Here is a 21,342-nt window from a genome sequence, read left to right as displayed (position 1 = left end):
ACTTTTCCTTCACAGTGTCCATATGCATGTCATTAGAGAGATCATCTTCTTTAATAATTGAGCTCTGCTCCATTTTATGTCAACACTGATACATGTACGAGAGTGTGACGAGTCAGATATCTCATTCAGTATTTCATTTCTCAACAAGGTGTACAGTTCAGCAGCAGAAAAGGCATCTGTAGGAGCCTTCCAACCCTCTTCCTTCATCAGAAGACAGCAGAGCTCAAAAACTGTCTCATCACAGGGGTACTGGCTATTTGGTGTGCACTCCCCCTTATACAACACCAGCTCCTCCATGTCCACTTCCACCATACATCTCAGGAACACTGTGCATCAAAACAGGTCAACCTCCAGTGACACCATGGCCTGTCCTAGGTCTGAGCTTGTGAAAATTCAATGTTTTCTCAACCTCATTGAGTTCAGACTGCACAAAATAAATAAGTAACAGTTCAATGTTTTACTCATAAACAAGACAACACTGACTACTATTGTTATTGACATACTCTGGATTGTTGGACCCTGATTAAGTCTAATTCTAGACTAAAGAAAACTGCTTCGCATTGCAATGAGATCAGGCTAGGCTTAATCCAAATCCTTGAAACCGGCCCATTATGTTATAAATGAACATATTATATGGTTCAATCAGCACAGATGAATGGCAGCATGGTTGCAGGCTATGAAGGAATATTTCAGACAAAATAAAACAACTACCTAAATAAATACATTTTGAATTGTAACAACAAATAAACAAAAACACAATATAGGACAGCAGAAAAGGTCAGACCGAGACTTGGTTTCCTTGACGACCAGGACGCTCACATCAAGGACTTCACCCACCAAGCCTCCCGACTCCCGCTGCGTTCACGGCCTTACGCGGCCTGTCATCCTTCAACTGGTCACTCCAGCTCCTTGCTCGCTCAGCTGAACTGAGAGCTTCCTTTTGCCTCCACCGAGTTTTGGCCAAACACCCTTCTTGGGGTTCACCTTCAAACTGCCATACCTGTGAGCCTGCACTCTCTCTCTCTCTCTCTCTCTCTCGCTCGCTCTCCACACTGTTTCCTGTTCTCCAGCAACCTCCATCTTTCTTTCTCTCTCTTTCTCTTTTCTTTTTCTTCTCTTAGCCGACTCGCGCATCTATTTATCAAGAGGGCAAGGCAGCTGTGGCAAATCAGTAGCTCCAGGAACAATCACGGATGCAGACAGTTTCCTACCTGCGCACTTAGGTGAGAAACGCCCACATCGCGAATCACCCTGAGAACCTCTTCAGCCACACAACCACCACAGCCCCTCACAAAGCCGCGAGCGCGATGATTATTTATTTAAAAGTGGTCCTTTTCACGTGAGCTGTGGACCCGCTATACCGCACAGCATAAATACTCAAATGTGTCATGCTGTACAATTTTGTTACTCAGTTTTTTCTTCATGAATTTTATGTTACGTGTGGTGTCACTGAAATACATAAATGAAGAAATAATTACAAATATAAAGAAATAAGGTACAAAAACACATTTTGGAATACAATCAATTATTTATGCTCACAGGTTGGATAATGAATGGATGGATGGATAAATATTTATGCTCACATACAATTGTGTTAATATTTATTTATTTTCATTTTTTTATTTAAGAATATTACCTGAACAAGGCTGAGGAAGCAGAACTGTATTAGGCTTTTATCCAAGAAATCGGCATCCGTCATCGTGAAGGGTTGTGAACAAGTTAATCCAAAACTGCACACTTTGCTTTCTCAAGATTCCCCTCCTCGATTCAATTCGCTGATTTGCGGTGCTGCACCCATAAATGAAACTCCTTTCACCTGCAAAACTGTCGTCGTGATTTCTTCGCAAAAACATAAGCATTTGTTCCACATGGCTGTTTTCTGTGCCTCTGTCTGTGCGTAGTCGCTGCGGGCATCGTCTCAAACGCGAAACTGTTGAGATAAAATAATCAGCAGCTACTTTCGGGTCATTATTAGTGATATACGCCTCCAACCACAAAACATAGCGGCTGAAGCCATCGATGCAGCCGTGAATTGCAATACCATTCAGTTTATCGTAAGAGTCCATATGCCACAGTGCATTTGGACCTTGGGTGTGATAGTGCCGTCTTCTCAGCCATTGTGCCCGCCTAAGCTCCACGCCTTTGGGGTCAATCAGCTTGATCAACTGTCTCAGCAGGTCTTGTGTTACAACGTACCCTCTTTGGATTGCTCACAGATGTAACCTGTGATATCCTTGCATTTGTCCGTTACTGGCAATTTAGCTTCTCAAACAAGAAGCCAGTTCACCTACATCTGTATGATTCTTCCGTCTAAAGAAATTAATTTTTAGGCACAGTCTCTTCAAACTCCTTATGCCAATTCTGATTCTGTGCTCATGGGCTACAAGAGCTGGAGTTTCTGGATTACTGAAACCACTTCTAAAATACATTTGTATTAAGTCTTCCGTTAACTCCATTTTTATATGTTTTCTTTTCCTTCCCTCTCGACATAAACGGCGAGAATAAAGTGGAAATGTCGAGAATAAAGTCAACATATCGACTAAATTCTCAAAATTTAGATTTTTTTTCTATACTCTCTGTTTTTTTTTGTTTTTTTCCCCTCACCGTGGCCCTAATACGCTGCTGTACAATTCGTTGTGCAGCACGTGGATCACTTGATCCAATCAATGCTCACCTTGGAGTGTCCCATGTGTGTCTGTGTGCCGGTGACTGATCTGCGCCGTGTCTCTCAGCCTCTCTGATGTGCTCCGGATTGACACCTTTGAATGTTTGGTGCAGCAGAGCAAATTCAACCTGATCTACCACAGTGGGTTTGTTATCACCTTATTCAATGGAGGGGTTCATGAACGTCAAATGGCAATGAATAGAAGATGAAAAAAAATTTGACGACTCTTTAATTCAGATCGAACTTGGGCTACCACTATGCGCAGAATCTGAAAAGCAACCACGTTAGTCAGTTGAGCCACAATCAGCTGTGACGCCGTCTTTTCTTCATAGCGAACTTGTTACTTTTGTGCTCCACAAAATATTGTAAAGTATTAATAAATGAAATATTTCAATACTTGATCGAATAGTAATATCTGTGATTTAAGGATTTCACCTTTTCTTTCTCAAATGTGCTTACCTATATTATGGCAAAGTACAGGGTTAAACTTTTATTTTCCATTTACTCCATTTGAATTAATTCAGAACAAAGAAAATATTTAAGGATAAATAACAAGGCTCGTTTTCAATTTTTTTTTTTTTTTTTAAACTACAACATTAGGGCTGTGGAACACCAAACATCGCGAAATAAAATTGGTTGTCAAGGAAAGATGAGGGTTAATTATAATACTAATGACAGGAACAATATAATAATGATACAGTGAAAAAGTGTAAGAGTGTAAGAGTCTTATTTTGTTAAACTCTTACTATCGTACAGTACATTCTAATATATACACTGGTGTGAAAAACTATTTGCCCCCTTCCTGATTTCTTATTCTTTTGCATGTTTGTCACAAAAAATGTTTCTGATCATCAAACACATTTAACCATTAGTCAAATATAACACAAGTAAACACAAAATGCAGTTTTTAAATGATGGTTTTTATTATTTAGGGTAAAAAAAAAATCCAAACCTACATGGCCCTGTGTGAAAAAGTAATTGCCCCCTTGTTAAAAAGTAACCTAACTGTGGTGTATCACACCTGAGTTCATTTTCCGTAGCCACCCCCAGGCCTGCCACACCTGTTTCAATCAAGAAATCACTTAAATAGGAGCTGCCTGACACAGAGAAGTAGACCAAAAGCACCTCAAAAGCTAGACATCATGCCAAGATCCAAAGAAATTCAGGAACAAATGAGAACAGAAGTAATTGAGATCTATCAGTCTGGTAAAGGTTATAAAGCCATTTCTAAAGCTTTGGGACTCCAGCGAACCACAGTGAGAGCCATTATCCACAAATGGGAAAAACATGGAACAGTGGTGAACCTTCCCAGGAGTGGCCGGCCGACCAAAATTACCCCAAGAGCGCAGAGACGACTCATCCGAGAGGTCACAAAAGACCCCAGGACAACGTCTAAAGAACTGCAGGCCTCACTTGCCTCAATTAAGGTCAGTGTTCACGACTCCACCATAAGAAAGAGATTGGGCAAAAACGGATTTCCAAGACGCAAACCACTGTTAAGCAAAAAGAACATTAGGGCTCGTCTCAATTTTGCTAAGAAACATCTCAATGATTGCCAAGACTTTTGGGAAAATACCTTGTGGACTGATGAGACAAAAGTTGAACTTTTGGAAGGCAAATGTCCCGTTACATCTGGCGTAAAAGGAACACAGCATTTCAGAAAAAGAACATCATACCAACAGTAAAATATGGTGGTGGTAGTGTGATGGTCTGGGGTTGTTTTGCTGCTTCAGGACCTGGAAGACTTGCTGTGATGGATGGAACCATGAATTCTACTATCTACCAAAAAATCCTGAAGGAGAATGTCCGGCCATCTGTTTGTCAACTCAAGCTGAAGCGATCTTGGGTGCTGCAACAGGACAATGACCCAAAACACACCAGCAAATCCACCTCTGAATGGCTGAAGAAAAACAAAATGAAGACTTTGGAGTGGCCTAGTCAAAGTCCTGACCTGAATCCAATTGAGATGCTATGGCATGACCTTAAAAAGGCGGTTCATGCTAGAAAACCCTCAAATAAAGCTGAATTACAACAATTCTGCAAAGATGAGTGGGCCAAAATTCCTCCAGAGCGCTGTAAAAGACTCATTGCAAGTTATCGCAAACGCTTGATTGCAGTTATCGCTGCTAAGGGTGGCCCAACCAGTTATTAGGTTCAGGGGGCAATTACTTTTTCACACAGGGCCATGTAGGTTTGGATTTTTTTCTCCCTAAATAATAAAAACCATCATTTAAAACTGCATTTTGTGTTTACTTGTGTTATATTTGACTAATGGTTACATGTGTTTGATGATCAGAAACATTTTGTGTGACAAACATGCAAAAGAATAAGAAATCAGGAAGGGGCAAATAGTTTTTCACACCACTGTATATATATTAGACATCAGACACTGGAAGCCCCCGACAAACCCTTCTCTTCGTTGTCAGTCTGTAGCTGCGAAAAAGTAAAACCAATAAGAGTTTTAACAGACGTCATTGAAGCTGATCATGAGTTTGTGTAAAGTTAATCAAAATGGCCAGGAAGTGTCACTAGAGAAGTGAATGTCAAATGTAGCGATACGATTTCCGACACAAATGATTCAAATGTATCTATGCTTTGTGAAGCTTCACTCCACCCATCACTAGATGCGGCTCCTTTGTTAATTTTTGGTGGTTGTCACTACCCGATCTGCGTGCCTGCCCGATCTGACAGCGCCGCTTCAAAACTTTGTCGTGATTGTTGCAAATCAGCTTGTCATGTGATTTTGAGGCACGCAAGCTTCATGATGTCGTGATTTCAGTGCAATTAGCAGCCGATTTGGTCAGCCACTCACTAATGGAACTTCTTTGACAGAAAGAGCGGCTGTTACACTGAGTGTGACGAGGATGGATAGGATTAGAAATGAGTACATTAGAGGGTCAGCTCAGGTTGGACGAGTGAGAGACAGTCAGAGAGGCGAGATTGTGTTGGTTTGGATATGTGCAGAGGAGAGATGCTGGGTATATTGGGAGAAGGATGCTAAGTATAGAGCTGCCAGAGAAGAGGAAAAGAAGAAGGCCTAAGAGAAGGTTTATGTATGTGATGAGAGAGGACATGCAGGTGATGGGTGTAACAGGGGAAGATGAAGAGGACAGAAAGATATGGAAGAAGATAATCTGCTGTGGCAACCCATAACGGGAACAGCCGGAAGAAGAAGGAGAAGAAAAGCAGCTGGTCTTGCTGTATCTATAAGATGTGCTCACATGAGTTCAAGTCCTAGTCGGGGCTTGCGTATGGTCACTGCCCAGTTGAAACAATAAACTATTTAGTACTTGTCTGTCAGTTAACAAATACGTTTAGGAGAAATTATGAACGATTCACACGGGGCACCTCGTGACTTGGTGTGGAATTGTGTCCACCTAGAATCTGTTACAAATTGATGATCATATTTTGTGTAAGGTAGCACATATTATAACAATCCAGAATCTATTCTACCCCATGTCGATCATATCAGAGACGCTAAGAAACGCTTCATTAAAGCCGAGGTGGTCATTACACCAGTATATGCGCAAGACACTCCTCATTAAACGTTTTTACTATTCAGTGATTCCCAGATCTGTAGCTGATTTGTATTATTGATTTTCAAAAAACAATGTGAGTAAAAGCAAGTTCTGCATAACTAATCACAACTGTCTTTAAAAACAGAATCAGTGTCACAAACAGCGTCTTCTGCAATTTAGGGGAATTCAGTACCACACTTTGAAAGTAAATTTTGTTTCATGTTGCGTTAGTTATTCGTTGAGTAATATGAATTTGTTCTATTTGGCTTTAAAATAAGCACACAAATGCTTTTTAAACTTACACTTTTACTGTAAAACTTCAGTAAAAACAATTTTTTAAATTCAATTTTCGTCAATATCGCATTGAATTTCGATTCAGTTTGGACTTTCATTGCGAGAACATGACGTAAAACTGCCTGTAATTGAATTTTGTTTTTTTCTCTCTATAAAACGACTTTTTCAAATATTTGGCTCTAAATTTGTTAACTGTCTTTGCAAAAGCTTTTCTAATGGGAAACTGTTAACATTTTAATATGAATGGCATATCAAGATCTTCCTTGTTGTCTAATGTTATCTGCGGATGATGTACTACATTACATTTCTTGGATACATCCTTCTTTCTACAGTAATTCATGTGGTGGAAAACCAGACGGTGTTAATGGTTGTAGATATTCTTTGTGATATTGTAGGTTGATGTTTTCATCTTCCACACAATCACCATCAACTGTTTCAGCAGAGTCTATTGATACGCATTTAATCTGCCATGTAACCGATCGACATTTTTGGCATTAATTCGTTTGACTTCATTGTTTCTCAGTGCTAGGATTGCCTGTGTACTCATTTGTTCTGTTGATAACCCTTCATGATGAAATTCTTCAATAAGATTTGGACATAATATGTCTTATTTAATTGGGAACTAAAAGTGAGGAAAACATAAATATTTATAAGAGCTGAGAGTAAAGGAACTGTGTCTGTCAAAAGCATTCACACGAATGAGAGGGATGTGGGCATGGCTGAATATGGGTGAGAGGAGGGTGGGACTAGAAAAAAAATCTCATGGCAAAAGTCTCATCTTGCGGGACTTGAAAAAGTCTCTTCAAAATAGTCTTGTCTTGTCGCAGGATTATATATATTGTGAAAGCCAGCCCGACAACAGACAGACACCTCTCTTAAGTCCACCACACACGGTTTACTTACAGTATGTACAATAAGTGTCCAAATAGTCCCGCACACACACAGTGCTCCAGCACCAAACACCTTTCAGTTCAGGGCCTCTCAACAGTCCTCCCTGAGCCGCCTTTCCTCCTCACTCCCGAGCGTTGCCTTCCTCCACCCAACTCCTGCTCCCTGAATGGAGTGAGGCGGCCCCTTTTATCTTGCCCCGGATGTGCTCCAGGTGCCTGATGACGAAATTATATCATATAATGATGAAGTTACATGTAAAAAGTTGTCTTCGTCACAGCACAGTACAATAATAAAACATTTCCTTAAAAAAATATGATAGTTGTCCAGTTTGTATCATTCCTAATCAATCTTCTAGTTACAGAGGCGCAATCTCAGTCACTAACACATTTACCGTGTAGCATCACCCCCACTAAAAGTAAGAACACACTCCATCTGATTAATTTAATATTTAATTGAATAAACCCACAATCATCAACCAAACTAACAGTTGAAATCATTACTCATATGATTTGTTTTGTTATACACATGAAACAAAATATATATTGCAAATCAGGTGCTATATACGCGCCTGACCCGGCACAGATTCACACACCAGACTTTTATTGTTCTTCACCTGTGGGGCACGTCATCCCTGTGAACCCCACAGGCAATACACAGTCCAAAAAGCACTCACAGTAACCAAAAACCGCCACTCCTCCCAAGCAACCTCGTCCTCTTCCTCCTGATTCTCACCCTTGAGTAGTGGCTGCAGGCTCTTTTTGTAGCCACACCTGGAAGTGCTCCAGGTGGTAATTGGCCTAATTAGGCTGCACTTCCAGGTGTGGCTGCATTCCAGCCCACAGAGGCTCGTTAAGTTGTGCAGCTCCTCCGGGTGGTGGCCACGGAGCCCAACAGGTCTGAGTCCTGAAGTCCCACACCTGTGGCCCTGATGTAACCCAGGAGGGCTGCCACCACGCGATCCGGGGGACGGACAGTGCATCCCATGGCTGGTCCCCCAGATCCAGTGTTGAAGGGGCTTCCCGGCCGGGCATGGGACCCGGCCGCTCATTATAATATCTATTTACACTTCAGACACTGGAAGCCGCTGACAAACCCCTCTCTTTGTTGCCAGTCGGTAGCAGCGAAAAACTAAAAGCAATAGAGTTTAACAGACGTCATCGATCTTGAGCTTTGCTATCAAACATGTCGGTAGACGTCACTCATAGCGCGACAAGACAGCCTGGTGATAATCATTGATTTTAAATTGATCACCCTACAAACATAAACCAAACCATCTCTGCCACTAGAGCTTGGTTTTGTTTAAATCAAATGTTTAATTTTTAAGCATTGTACAAAAGTCTGTGCACGCTGTCAGTTGCGTCATCACGTGAGCGCGCGCACATGTTATTTCTGTATCTGATACGCGGAAAACGCTGGACTTCCAGGAGTCTGCGCGTACCCGCATTTATTCAATTGTTTGTTGACTTTGTGTGCGTCTGTTTGATGTACGTTATGTTTTGCTGTTTATTTTATTAGAAATAACTTTCTGCAAGTAATTATAAGCTCGTAACGTTGTTTTACTAACATGTTCAGATAACTCTTTATGTCAAAGTGTGTTTAGTTTAACTTTCAAAGCTGTACAAGTACATTCAGAAATGTTGCTTCTTTATTAATATATAAGAGCTTCAAGAAAACAGACTTGGTAATAGTTGTTTAAGTAGTGATTTGTCCGAGTCTGTACAGCGCTAACGTATTTGCTAAGTTTTATTTAGTGCCTTTTGCCAACGACAGCACCTCATAGCGCTCTGTTAATTTCTGCTGCCCTATATTGACTTATTTGCGCATTACCTGTTTTAGGTTCTCTGAGCCTTTATTTTGTGAGTTATTTTATGTTATTGTATTTGTTCTGTTTCAGAAACCACACATAAATATTTGTCTGCAACTAAACATTTAGCGCTACAAAGCCATTGTAACAATTCCTTCCTTTGCAACGTTCAGCAGTTAATTGAGATCTTTGTACCTTAATTCTGGTCTTCCTCATCCTTCTTATTTAAGATTAGGATTTGGTGCCACAGACACACAGCAGTTTGATGCACGCGCTGTTTAACAAGCAGACTGTAAGTGCTTCATGAAACACATGATGGGGCTTAGCTGGCTACAAACAGACAGGTGATGTTCATACTCCCCAAATAGACTGAGGCTGAACTTGCAGCTTGGGAAGCCCTGTGCATCTGCAGAGTCCGCATAGAGCAAGAAACGGCTCTGTATATATTACACATTTATTATGATTTTCATCATTTGTAATGGTTCCAAATTATGTATTTGCATAAAAGCAGCTGTTTGATTAAAAAATTGAATTGCAATAATTCACTCAGTTCAAATTTGTAATCAAAAGTCACTTTGTATTAATTGCAATTTATCATATTTCCTTGAAGCAAATGAATATTTTTTTAAAAAGGAGAAATAATTCAATGAATATTTTCTAATACAAAACAGTTTTAATAATCAATTGTCTGTATATTGTTAGTTTATTGAACAGTTTTGTGTAACAGAAACAAATGAACAAATGGTGAAACACTAATCAGTCATTGAATTTTTTTGTGTTTATTTATGTATTTATTTGTATATACTTATAATTTAGTGTGACACAACAATGTGAATTAGTCAGCACTTTGAATGGTTATGTCAATAATTCTGTCTTTAAAATTATATCTTCTTCTTCTTTATGCTGCTCCTGTTAGGAGTCACCACAGCGGATCATCTTCTTCCATATCCTTCTGTCCTCTGTATCTTGCTCTGTCACACCCATCACCTGCATGTCCTCTCTCACGACATCCATAAACCTCCTCTTAGGCCTTCTTCATTTCCCCTCGCCTGGCAGCTCTATCCTTAGCATCCTTTTCCCAATATACTCAGCATCTCTCCTCTGCACATGTCCAAACCAACGCAATCTCACCTCTCTGACTTTGTCTCCCAACCATCCAACCTGAGCTGACCCTCTAATGTCCTAATTTCTAATCCTACCCATCCTCGTCACACCCAATGTAAATCTTAGCATCTTTAACTCCACCACCTCCAGCTCTGTCTCCTGCTTTCTGGTCAGTGCCGCCGTCTCCAACCCATATAACATAGCTGGTCTCACTACCGTCCTGTAGACCTTCTCTTTCTCTCTTGCTGATACCCATCTGTCACAAATCACTCCTATTCTCTACCCATTCCACCTTTCCTGCACTCTTCTTCACCTCTCTTCCATAATCCCTAATTACTCTGTACTGTTGATCCCAAGTATTTAAACTCCTCCACTTTCACCAACTCTACTCCCTTCATCCTCACCATTCCACTGACCTCCCTCTCATTCACACACATGTATTCTGTCTTGGTGGTCCTACTGACCTTCATTCCTCTCCTCTCTAGAGCAGATCTCCACCTCTCCAGGGTCTCCTCAACCTCCTCCCTACTCTCGCTACAGATCACAATGTCATCAGCAAACATCACAGTCCATGGGGACTCCTGTCTAATCTCATCTGTCAACCTGTCCATCACCACTGCAAATGAGAATGGAATAAGAATTGCAAAATAAGAATTTTGTTCATTTTAAATTGTTTGTGTTTATGGTTTATTTTAGAACCAATAAGCTATTATTATATTATAGTATATTTTTGAGAACTTTGTTACTTTGTTTCTGCAGTTCTTATAAGGCACTGTTAACTCAGAATATTTAATTTATTAATAACGTTATTTTTGTTTCTATTTGTAATTTCATTAACTCTGTGAAACGCTTCTCAATAGTGCCTGTAGTAACAACGGTGCCATCTAGTGACCAACTTTAGTATTATTATTTAATGATTCATATTTTTGCACGTTTTTACAACGTTATCTATTTTCCTTTACATGTAATTTGGGATCTAAGACTCGTTCTACTTTAACTTTTTATTGTATACCACACACACACACACACACACACATATATGTACGTCTATATCTGCATATTAGAGTTTGGATCTGAAATCTACTTTCCAGGTGTTTTAATCGACACCCTGCTGCGAATGCCAACTATTCCTGCACAACCAGAAGTTCTTCAGTTGTTTCTCTCCAATGTGTTTCTTTAATATCGGAAGGTGAATTTTGAACGCCGTCACCTCTTGTTTTTATGGCTGGGACAAAAGGCGACGCATTCACCAAGGCTCGATTTGTGCCAACCACTTGTAAGGGCGTATTTTCTGACCTCCTTGTATCTTCGATATCATTAATAAGCCCAGCATTGCTTCACTTTGGTTTGACGATATCTTCGCTGTTTAAATCATCACAGTTGCTGTCTGTGCTGTTCCTTTTGCTTCTCTCCCGTGCGCTTAATGTTTTTTATACACAGAAATGAAAGACATACATTGTGCAAATAAATATAATGGAATAGTCCTTCAATTTCACATATACATGCAAATAATTTAATAAAATTATCTGATCTAGATTACCCTATTTGTACAGTAAGTTGCGGATGTTTTATTGATGTATTTATGTTGTAGGGAGCAGATTTATTTCATTTAAAATGCAATGAGATTCAAGTAAAAAATCTCAAATAAATAAAAAACCCAAGTAAAGATACAGATAACCTACCTGAAAATTCTACTCAAGCACAGTAACGAAGTTGTTTTACTTCTCCTCTTCCCCTGATCCATTGCATCATTGTTAACAAATGCTTTACCTTCATTCTGTGCACATTCTTTCTTCAGGTTTGTTCTTTTTACATTTTTCAGCACCAGAGGGATAAGCTGTTTTCATGCCATCTTGGGTATCTATGTGACTTTCGCTTCTGTTATTTTCCTCCTGACTCTCAGTCAGCCTTCCCATCATACCTGTCGGTAGACGTCATTCATTGTGCGACACGGCTGTCTGGTGATAATCATTGATTTTGAATTAATTACCCCAGAAACACAAGCCAAAGCTTTTCTGCTACTATAGCTGATTTTTGTTTAAATCAAATGTTTAATTTTTAAGCATATACAGTTGTGCTTGGAAGTTTGTGAACCCTTTAGAATTTTCTATATTTCTGCATAAATATGACCTAAAACATCATCAGATTTTCACTCAAGTCCTAAAAGTAGATAAAGAGAAACCAGTTAAACAAATGAGACAAACATATTATACTTGGTCATTTATTTATTAAGGAAAATTTCAAGCACAACTGTAAGTGCTTCATGAAACACATGATGGGGCTTAGCTGGCTACAAACAGACAGGTGATGTTCATACTCCCCAAATATACTGAGGCTGAACTTGCAGCTTGGGGGGCCCTTAGTGGCTTCGATGGCCCTCTGCTTCTGTAGAGACTTCATAGAGCAAGAAATGGCTCTGTATATTGTACACAATTTTTATGATTTTCATTATTTGTAATGGTTCTAAATTATGTGTTTGCATGAGGACACCTGATTAAAAATTCAATTAATCTTTCAGTTCAAATTTGTAATCGAAGGTCACTATGTATTAATTGCAACTTGTCAAATTTCCTTCAAGCAATTAATATTTTTCTTTAAAGCAAAAACAACTCAGGGATTACTTTCTAATACAATATGTTTTAATAATCAGTTGCCTATGTAAATTAAATTACTTTGGTTTCTTTATTGAACAGTTTTGTGTAACAGAATCAAATGAACAAACAGGACAACATAAATTAGTGAAAGGCTCAAAGTAGGTCTAATTATAATTATTAATTAATTAATACTTTTGAGCCACACAGCAATGCAAATTAGTTGGAACTTTGATTGGTTATGTCAATAATTCTGTCTTTAAAATGATATGAAGATGAAAAATAAAACATTATTGAGTTTCTGCCTATTTATTTAGCCAGTTGCTTAAGCAGACTTCAGTTCATTTACACCAATTGTTTAAGTGTTGATATCCCAGATACAAAAACAAAAGTTCACAAGCGACCAGAGCTGGGAAACGTTACTTAAATTAAATTCATTACATTGCTCATTACTTACAAAATCCTAATCTCCTCCAGTTCAGCGCATTTCTTTTCTTCACTTGTTTCGATGGGCGAAAAACAAAGGGTCAGAGTAAATCTTTACGCACACTGCATGTGTTGCTGCCATGATGTGATTTAACTTATCGGTTACTTCACTGCATTTCTCAGTTTGCTATCTGCGCTTTGATTGGAGCTCGTGATGGACAACACATTACCTCTGAAGGACAGTATCTCACATCCCAGTCCAAAAGGTGAGATGGAATCCTCGTCCCCGTTGGCTGAAAGGCCGTAGTGGCACCCATAGATGGGTTGTCTGCAGTGTGTGAGTTGGGGTTTGGCTGAATGTGGAGATGTCAGCTCAGATGTTCTCTTCTACATCAATGCCCTGTGCACTAGATATGAGGTTAGGCTCCTCCGTGCACACACTGCCTTGGCCATTTTGCTCTTGGGTTGGTCGGTTTAGCTTTCAGCTCAAAAGACCGTGTAAAAGAGGGGTTTCACAGACCTCTGGAAAATGTGCTAATTCAGAGGATTTGGCCAACAGAAAGCTGAGTGCAGGAGTCACCGTCAGATGACAGGAGATAACAGACAGGTGACTGTAATTTATTCAAAGCAACAAATAATATACAACAATAAAGTAAGCACACTGTAGGTAAACCAAGATTGTGGAATGCAAAGTCTCGCGGGAGATGTGACTTTACTAAACTTTTTGACAATAATAATGATAATAATAATAATAATAATAATAATAATAATAATTAATAATAATAATAATAATATTTACTGATGCTGAGGAGACTTACAACATTTGAGACACAATTGCTGGCATTTCTTTTGCTTTTCCAGTATTAGCACAGACAGCTCAAGTGACCTTCTCATGGTGACACACTGCCAGTGCCTACCAGTCATAACATATCAAATCCTTTTGAAATTCATTCTAAAACAGGTCTTTGACAGGTTAACATTACTAGTACCTTATAAAAACTCTCTGAAAGAACATTTTTCTTGGTGAAAACAGAAATTCTACCTTTAGGTTAACATAACAACAGATCAGTAATTAACAATTTAACACCAAAATAAAATGCAGGTATTTCAGAACATTTATATTTTTTGGGTGGTATGCCATGACAAAGGGTTGACAGCCCCCGGTGTAGATCTTCTCCAACTAAGCCCACTTCTGGAGGTGGCACCCAGTCTGAATTCTTAGTGGCCCAGAAGATTCCGATTTGTGAGAATTGTTGGCCACATCCACTACTGCAATATGGCAATATGTGTAGCAAAGTGTATTCTGTCTTTTTAATTTTTTTGTATCTTTCAGTTATGAATTTTCCCAAAAGCATTTGTTTGTGTAAACTTAGTGTCATATTTTGGAGTACGGATGCTAATTAATGTGACTCCCCACAGACGGCAGGCACCTTCAGGTGATGGTGGATGCTGTACAGGTAAGTCTGTTCTCTCCAAGCCTTTTCTAATTTTATTTTATTTATTTGACATGTATACTATTTGGTAATTCTCAAGTGTTAAATATGTTATGTGACCCAAGTTCTTATATACAGTTGTGTATGTTTTATTATCAAAAGCAAATAAACAAAAACAAAATTAAATTAAAAAAAAACATTTCTTCTTTTAGTGCACTGCCAGTGTTAAAACATAATTCAGTTTGGTGTACAGCATGTTCATGTGTATATTTTGGATTTTAATTTTTATTTTACATTTTATTTTATTGATTTTGTATTAATAGTTTGTGTTTATAATTATTAGTAATTGATTTGATTTATAATTTAATAAGCTTTGGCGAGAAGCTGTTTGTATGAAACCCTGTTTTTTTTTTTTTTGTCAAGGTAAGTTTTTTTTTATTTTTTGTTATACTAAAATAGCAAAATGTATAATATTATAAAGCTGAACTATTATTTATTGTGTGAGGCCATGTATATTGTAAAGTGTTTTTTTTTCTTTTTTCTGATGAAATGTGTATAATATATTGTAAATAGTTCTATATGTAATACGTATGTTATGAAAACAGAGCTAGGCGCACGGTGGAGGCTGTAGGGCTTTGGTGAGAAGCCGTTTGTATGACGCCCTGTTCTTTATTTTGTTTCTGGAAAAGGAAAAAGGATATAAACTTCTCTGTCTCCTCCATGTTGATTTATTTTTGACACAACACAAGTAGGATGGTTTTGAGTCAGTTACATGTGCTTACGGTCCAGGCAGGAGTGAACCTCACTCTTTAGTCAGGACAGTTCAGTTGTACTTCTCTCCGGTGGGAATTCTGGTGCGTCTCTGAAGTGTACTGCTGTGAAAGATTTGTTTACCACACTCAAAACATCAATATGGTTTCTCTTTGAGATTCATTTCTGAACAATAGTTTAGTTTGCTAACTTTTCAGGAAAGGACTGAACCTCATTCTTGAGTCCTGAAAGGGTTCTTGTTTTTCTGGATTGATTTTTGAACTGCTACTGTTTCAATTCTGTTGTGAATTCTTGTGTGTCTCTGAAGACTGACGCTCTGTGAAAACTGTTTACCACATTCATTACAGCAATATGGCTTCTCTCCGGTGTGAACTCTTGTGTGTCTCTGAAGATGGCCTTTTACTGAAAACTGTTTACCACATTCACTACAACAATATGGCTTCTCTCTGGTGTGAACTCTCGTGTGGTCCTTTAGACTGCTTATATGTGAAAACTTTTTACCACATTCATTACAGCAATATGTCTTCTCTCCCGTGTGAACTCTCGTGTGTTTGTGAAGAGCACTCCCGTTACAGAATTCTCTGTCACATTCCACACAGTAGTGATCTTTCTTTCCTGTGTAAAATTTAAAACAAAAAGGAAAAAAAAATGTGCTTATTTTCAATTCACTGCCTTATTATCAACATTAACTCACATTAAATACATGATGGCTGAAATTAGGAACAACCTTTGATAAGCATAAGCAATTATAAAACTTTTGTTGTACTTGGAAAACACACTTAATCTGTTAATTTTATGTCCTTTATTACAACTGCTCAGTGAGGTTTGATGTATCACAATGACATTATGGCTCATGATGATGACTTAGCTGATTTAGACTCCCTACTGTCATCCTCTTTGAAGCGTGTGCTAAACTGCAGCCTTCATTACAGAGACCACCATGCAGAAATCACACAATCCCTTTTCTCTTACGGGTCTTAACAGCTGTGGGTTATTTGGCGATGGAGGCTTTTCAGTGTGAACTGCCTGACTGGTGAGGAATCTCTCACTCACCCAAAGACACGTAATGCCATCTGTATGGGATGGTATACTTAAGACAGCAATAGCGTTACCATCAGGCTGTGCAAGTCGTGATCAAAATGAAATCTGCAAAGTCTGCTGTCTTTAGCAGTGGTGGTCATACTTGGCCAACAAGTCCCTTTATGATTATTGAGCTCACCAGTGTGTTCTTTCTTGTTATTGATATCCCATACACTTTGAATTGGGTAATCTTAAGGTTTTCCAATGTCTCTAATGATTTCATTATTATTTTCCAGCTTCTTTGACTTTCATTGGCACAGCTCTTGCCCTCATGTTGAACAATGGCAACTACAGAGACCAAAGGTAGTCTGTAGGTAGGAGTAAGCTGAGGTGTCTTAGGCCTGCAAGACTAAAGCAATGAAACACACCTGAGGAATCACAAACACCTCTGGCACCAATTGTGCCAAACATTACGGTGCCCTGAAATGGGAGGACGATTCAGAAAAAGTGCTGTCATTTCTACAAGGTGTGACTGAAATGTTTGCAAACCCCCTTAAATGAAAATCAGTAATTTGTACTTTAATTACATTTGAATTAATTAATTTGTAATTTTAAATGGTGGATTAAAGGTGTAATTGCAAGAAGAATGTTTATTTGTCTCCACCATTATGGAGGGTACTATATAAAACAGAATGCCAGGCCAAGCATGAAAAGTGCACCTTCAATAATTAGAATGTGTCCTGACATTTTTCCACACTTGAACTAAAACTACTTGACACCAAAACAAACAACAAAATGTCTTCTTTCATTCACCAAAGCAAAAGAGAGCAATGGATGAGTGAGCCTCAGTGCACAGGCCTACAGATCAGCAGAGACCTCGGAGAAAAATTAGAAGATAAGAAAACCGAGGAAGAGCACAGCTGTTGATGTTTCAGCTCTACAGGGGAGTTGCAGGTGACACCAGGACTGGTAACCTTTGTGACACGCTGGTGACATTTATACTCACCATTATAATGTTAAAAGGAATCTACTATCAGGGCTTATTGATGTTGACTAAGCTAAAATTAGCCAGGTTTTACTGTCTAATTGATCCAATGTGTGTGTTCATATATGGAATTATCATCTCTGTTATGGCTGCAAACATCAAGCAGTCCAAGCCTGCACTCATTGAAGAGCGCTATAAAGAAGAAATACAACTGAATAAAACAGTAGTGTTACACAAATTAATCAATCTTGAGTTAAAATTGCCCAGTTTTTGCTGTTTATTGTGAAATTGGCGTGTAGTTGGTTGACTGGTCCACCGATTTCATGACATGGAATATGTTAAGCTGAGGGCACACGCAGCACTGACAAAGTGCACAGAGTGGAAACTGATGAAAAAATAACTGCTGTGTGGAAATATGTTAAAGTATCTGAAATGTGATAGGAAATTTATATATCAAGTTTAAAATGAAAAAGTTAGTATTTAGTTGTGGTGTATTTAAAGCAAAGACATTTGCTGCAACCGATTTGATGAGAAACGTTTATTTACAACACACAGCTGAGTACATCGACATTCAGCAATGCAGTGAAAGCAGGAAAACCTCTAAGGAAACAAATGTGTCTTAGCTGTCAATAATGGCACTGTTTGAAACCAAACATATGATTAGGACAGAACAGAACAAATCAGAGTATCCCTCAAAAATAATTGCAGTTTATCAGTTTAAATGCACCACCATTTCCTACAGTAGAAAGTTAAGGGTTCTGTCATTTAATTCTTCACTTGGATGCACGATATACTCTGCCAAGCAGATGATCCTTTTCAGACTTAGAATTACCAAGATAACACTTTCATGATATCTCATACACAGTGACATGCAAATGTGTGGGGACCCCCCTGATGAAAATAACTGTTACTGTGAATAGTTAAGTCAATATCAGATTAATTAATCATAAAAAGCCATAAAGTTAAACATAAAACATTCTTTTCTGCATTTTAAACGAGATTTGTGTATTACTTTTGATTTGTAGAGTGAAAAAAAGGAGTACCCCAGAAATGTTTGTGAACCCCAAGAGATTGGAGGTCTCAGATATCTTTTTTCCCCAAGATGTCAGACCCTAATGAGCTCCTTAGGGCTTTGGCTTGTCTACAATCATCATTAGGAATGGCCAGGCAATGCAAAATTTAAAGCTGTATAAATTCTCAGACTCATGCCATGGGCTCCACTAAGCAGCTGTCTAACACTCTCAAGAATAAAATAATTTATAGTCACAAAGGAGGAAAAGACTATAGAAGATGTCAAAGAGTTTTCAAGTAGCCATTGCCTCAGTTGGTAACGTTATTAAGAAATGGCAGTTAACAGCAATGGTGGAAATAAAGTTGAGGTCAGGAAGACCAAGACAACTTTCCAAGACAACTGCTCATAGCATTGCTAGTAAACCCCTGTGTCTTAAAGCTTCCTGGTGGTCTTTTGTAGTCAAGAGTGGTGATGCACTGTTCTACTGTACAGCAACACCACCAGAAATATGACCTCCAAGGAACAGCCATCAAAAGAAACAAATTTCCTGTGTCCTCACCACAAAATTCAAAGGTTGTTGATGAACATCTAAACAAGCCTGATGCATTTTGGAACCAAGCCATGTGAACTGATGAAGTAAAAAAATAACTTTTTGGCCAAATGTGCATAGGTGTGTTTGGAGGAAAAAGGGCACAGAATTCCATGACAAGGAAAAGTCTCTGACAGTTAAGGATGGGAGAAGATCAATCATGTTTCAGGCTTGTGTTGAAGCCAGGAGCACCGGGAACTGTTCACTAGTAGAGCGAAGAATGGATTAAATTAATATTAGAAAATTCTGAAGCAAACATCACACCATCTATAAAAGCTAAAAATGAAAAGAGTATGGCTTCTACAAAAGGATAATGATCAAAACTGCACCTGAGAATTCACAATGGACTCCTCAAGAGGCCCAAGCTTAAGGTTTTGTCAAGGCTTTCTCAGTTCCTTGATCTGAACATTAACGACAATCTGTGGTGTGACAGACTGCCTGGGCTCATTCCCAGCAGTGATGCCTTCAGCACAGAAAGACAGGGAGAGAGGGCTTATTCTGGATACTGTCTCACAAAGACCGATAGAGGGCAGCCCCCTTGGCTTGCAACAGGGTCACAGGTTTGGAGCATGGAAGCTCAACCTTGTTGGGGCCCATTGCCACCCCCAGGAGGTGCCTGGATGTTTACAGGGCCTTGCTTAGCAGCACTTCTGCCACACCAGGAGCCGCTGCAGGAAGGTCATTGGACGCCTGGGGCCTCATGTATAAACGGTGTGTATGCAGAAAAATGTTGCATACTCCCGTTTCCATGCTCACATCGTGATGTATAAAAACTAAACTTGGTGTAAAGCTACACACATTTTCACGCCAGCTAAATCCTTGGCGTATGCAAATTCACCACTTGGTTATGCAAACTGGCGGCACCCAGCATCAATGTAGTGCTTTTGTTCAAGTGTGGTTTCCCTTTCTTTTTTAGATCCACATCCCTGACGCGGCTTTATTGAATACACTGAAATTAACCTCATATTGTTAATTTAAGACATCGGATTGTAATTAACCTGTAACAATATAATGGTTAATGGAATGGCCAAACTATTCCAAATACCATATTAGCTTTAGCATTGTTACTCTCAAGTATTTATCCCACTGTATCAGAGTGTGGAATCACAGCTCTACAGCAGCTGATCGGAAAGAGAATTATCGGGATACAGCATCAAGCACATGCTGCCTCAGCCATGCTGTCTATTTGAACTGCTCTTATACGGCAAACACTTCAAAGCCTTTCCTGTAGGGACATTGCAGTTCAAAAACAGTTTCATCCCAAGAGCTCTAAACGCACTCAATCAGTGCATCAAGTGCTCCTTGTAGAACTGTTTGTACTTATAAGTACAATCACCTCACTGCGAACTTGCAATACAGTTATAATATTGCACAACCTGAGCCATTTTATACAGCGCATATTTACATATGATGATGATATCATTTTGAACATGAAATGCAGTAATAATATGTTTATTACATTATATAGCTATGAAGAGGATGAAGAATGGAAAAGCCATTGGTCCAGATGACAAACCTGTGGAAGCATGGAGGTGTTTTGGAGAAATGGCAGTGGAGTTTTTAACCAGAGTGTTATATGGAATCTTGGAAAGTGAAAGTATACTTGAGGAGTGGAAAGGAAGTGTACTGGTGCTGATATTTAAGAATAAGGGGGATGTGCAGGATCTGTAGTAACTACAGGGGGATTAAATTGATGAGCTACAGCATGAAGTTATGGGAAAGAGCACTGGAAGCTAAGGTTAAGAAGTGAGGTGATGATTAGTGAGCAGCAGTATGGTTTCATGCCAAGAAAGAGCACCACAGATGCAATGTTTGCTCTGAGGATGTTGATGGAGAAGGTTAGAGAAGGCCAGAAGGAATTGAATTTTGTCTTTGTAAACCTGGAGAAAGCATATGACAGTGTGCCTTGACAGGAGTTGTGGTATTGTATGATGAAGTCGAGAGTGGCAGAGAAGTACGTTAGAATTGTACAGAATATGTACGAGGGAAGTGTGACAGGATTTTCCATACAGAGAGATTGAGAGAGACAGTCAGCGCACTCTGCTGCCCCCTGGTCTGGTGTGGTATTTCTATCATTTGGGCCATTCAGCTCTCTCCCAATCACTCGTTTGTGACAATATATTTGTGTAGCAGTGGCCCTAGCAATGGCCCTTGTAGGACACTACTCTTACAACCACCCAGTTCTGATAGGGTTCCTCGCACCATAACCCTCTGCTTCCTGTGTTTAGCCAGTTCTGCA

The 21,342-nt window shown here is 39.1% G+C and overlaps 1 protein-coding gene across 1 annotated transcript in view; it reads right to left on the bottom strand.

Annotated features, from left to right (window-relative positions):
- Positions 1 to 5,047: 5,047 nt before the first annotated feature.
- The window catches only part of LOC120534753 (zinc finger protein 721-like), an 88,513-nt gene continuing 72,218 nt past the window's right edge, over positions 5,048 to 21,342 (bottom strand). Inside the window, exons 3-4 of the mRNA XM_039762334.1 lie at positions 15,901 to 16,112; positions 5,048 to 5,098 (exon numbers count right to left, since the gene is read on the bottom strand). Of these exons, the coding sequence (XP_039618268.1) occupies positions 5,048 to 5,098; positions 15,901 to 16,112 (263 nt within the window). The remainder of the gene's footprint in view (positions 5,099 to 15,900; positions 16,113 to 21,342) is intronic.

Source organism: Polypterus senegalus, chromosome 8 (assembly GCF_016835505.1).
Source record: "Polypterus senegalus isolate Bchr_013 chromosome 8, ASM1683550v1, whole genome shotgun sequence".
Classification (NCBI taxonomy): domain Eukaryota; kingdom Metazoa; phylum Chordata; class Cladistia; order Polypteriformes; family Polypteridae; genus Polypterus; species Polypterus senegalus.
Note: the sequence above shows the minus strand (reverse complement) of the source record. Positions and strands in the feature narration are given on the sequence as shown.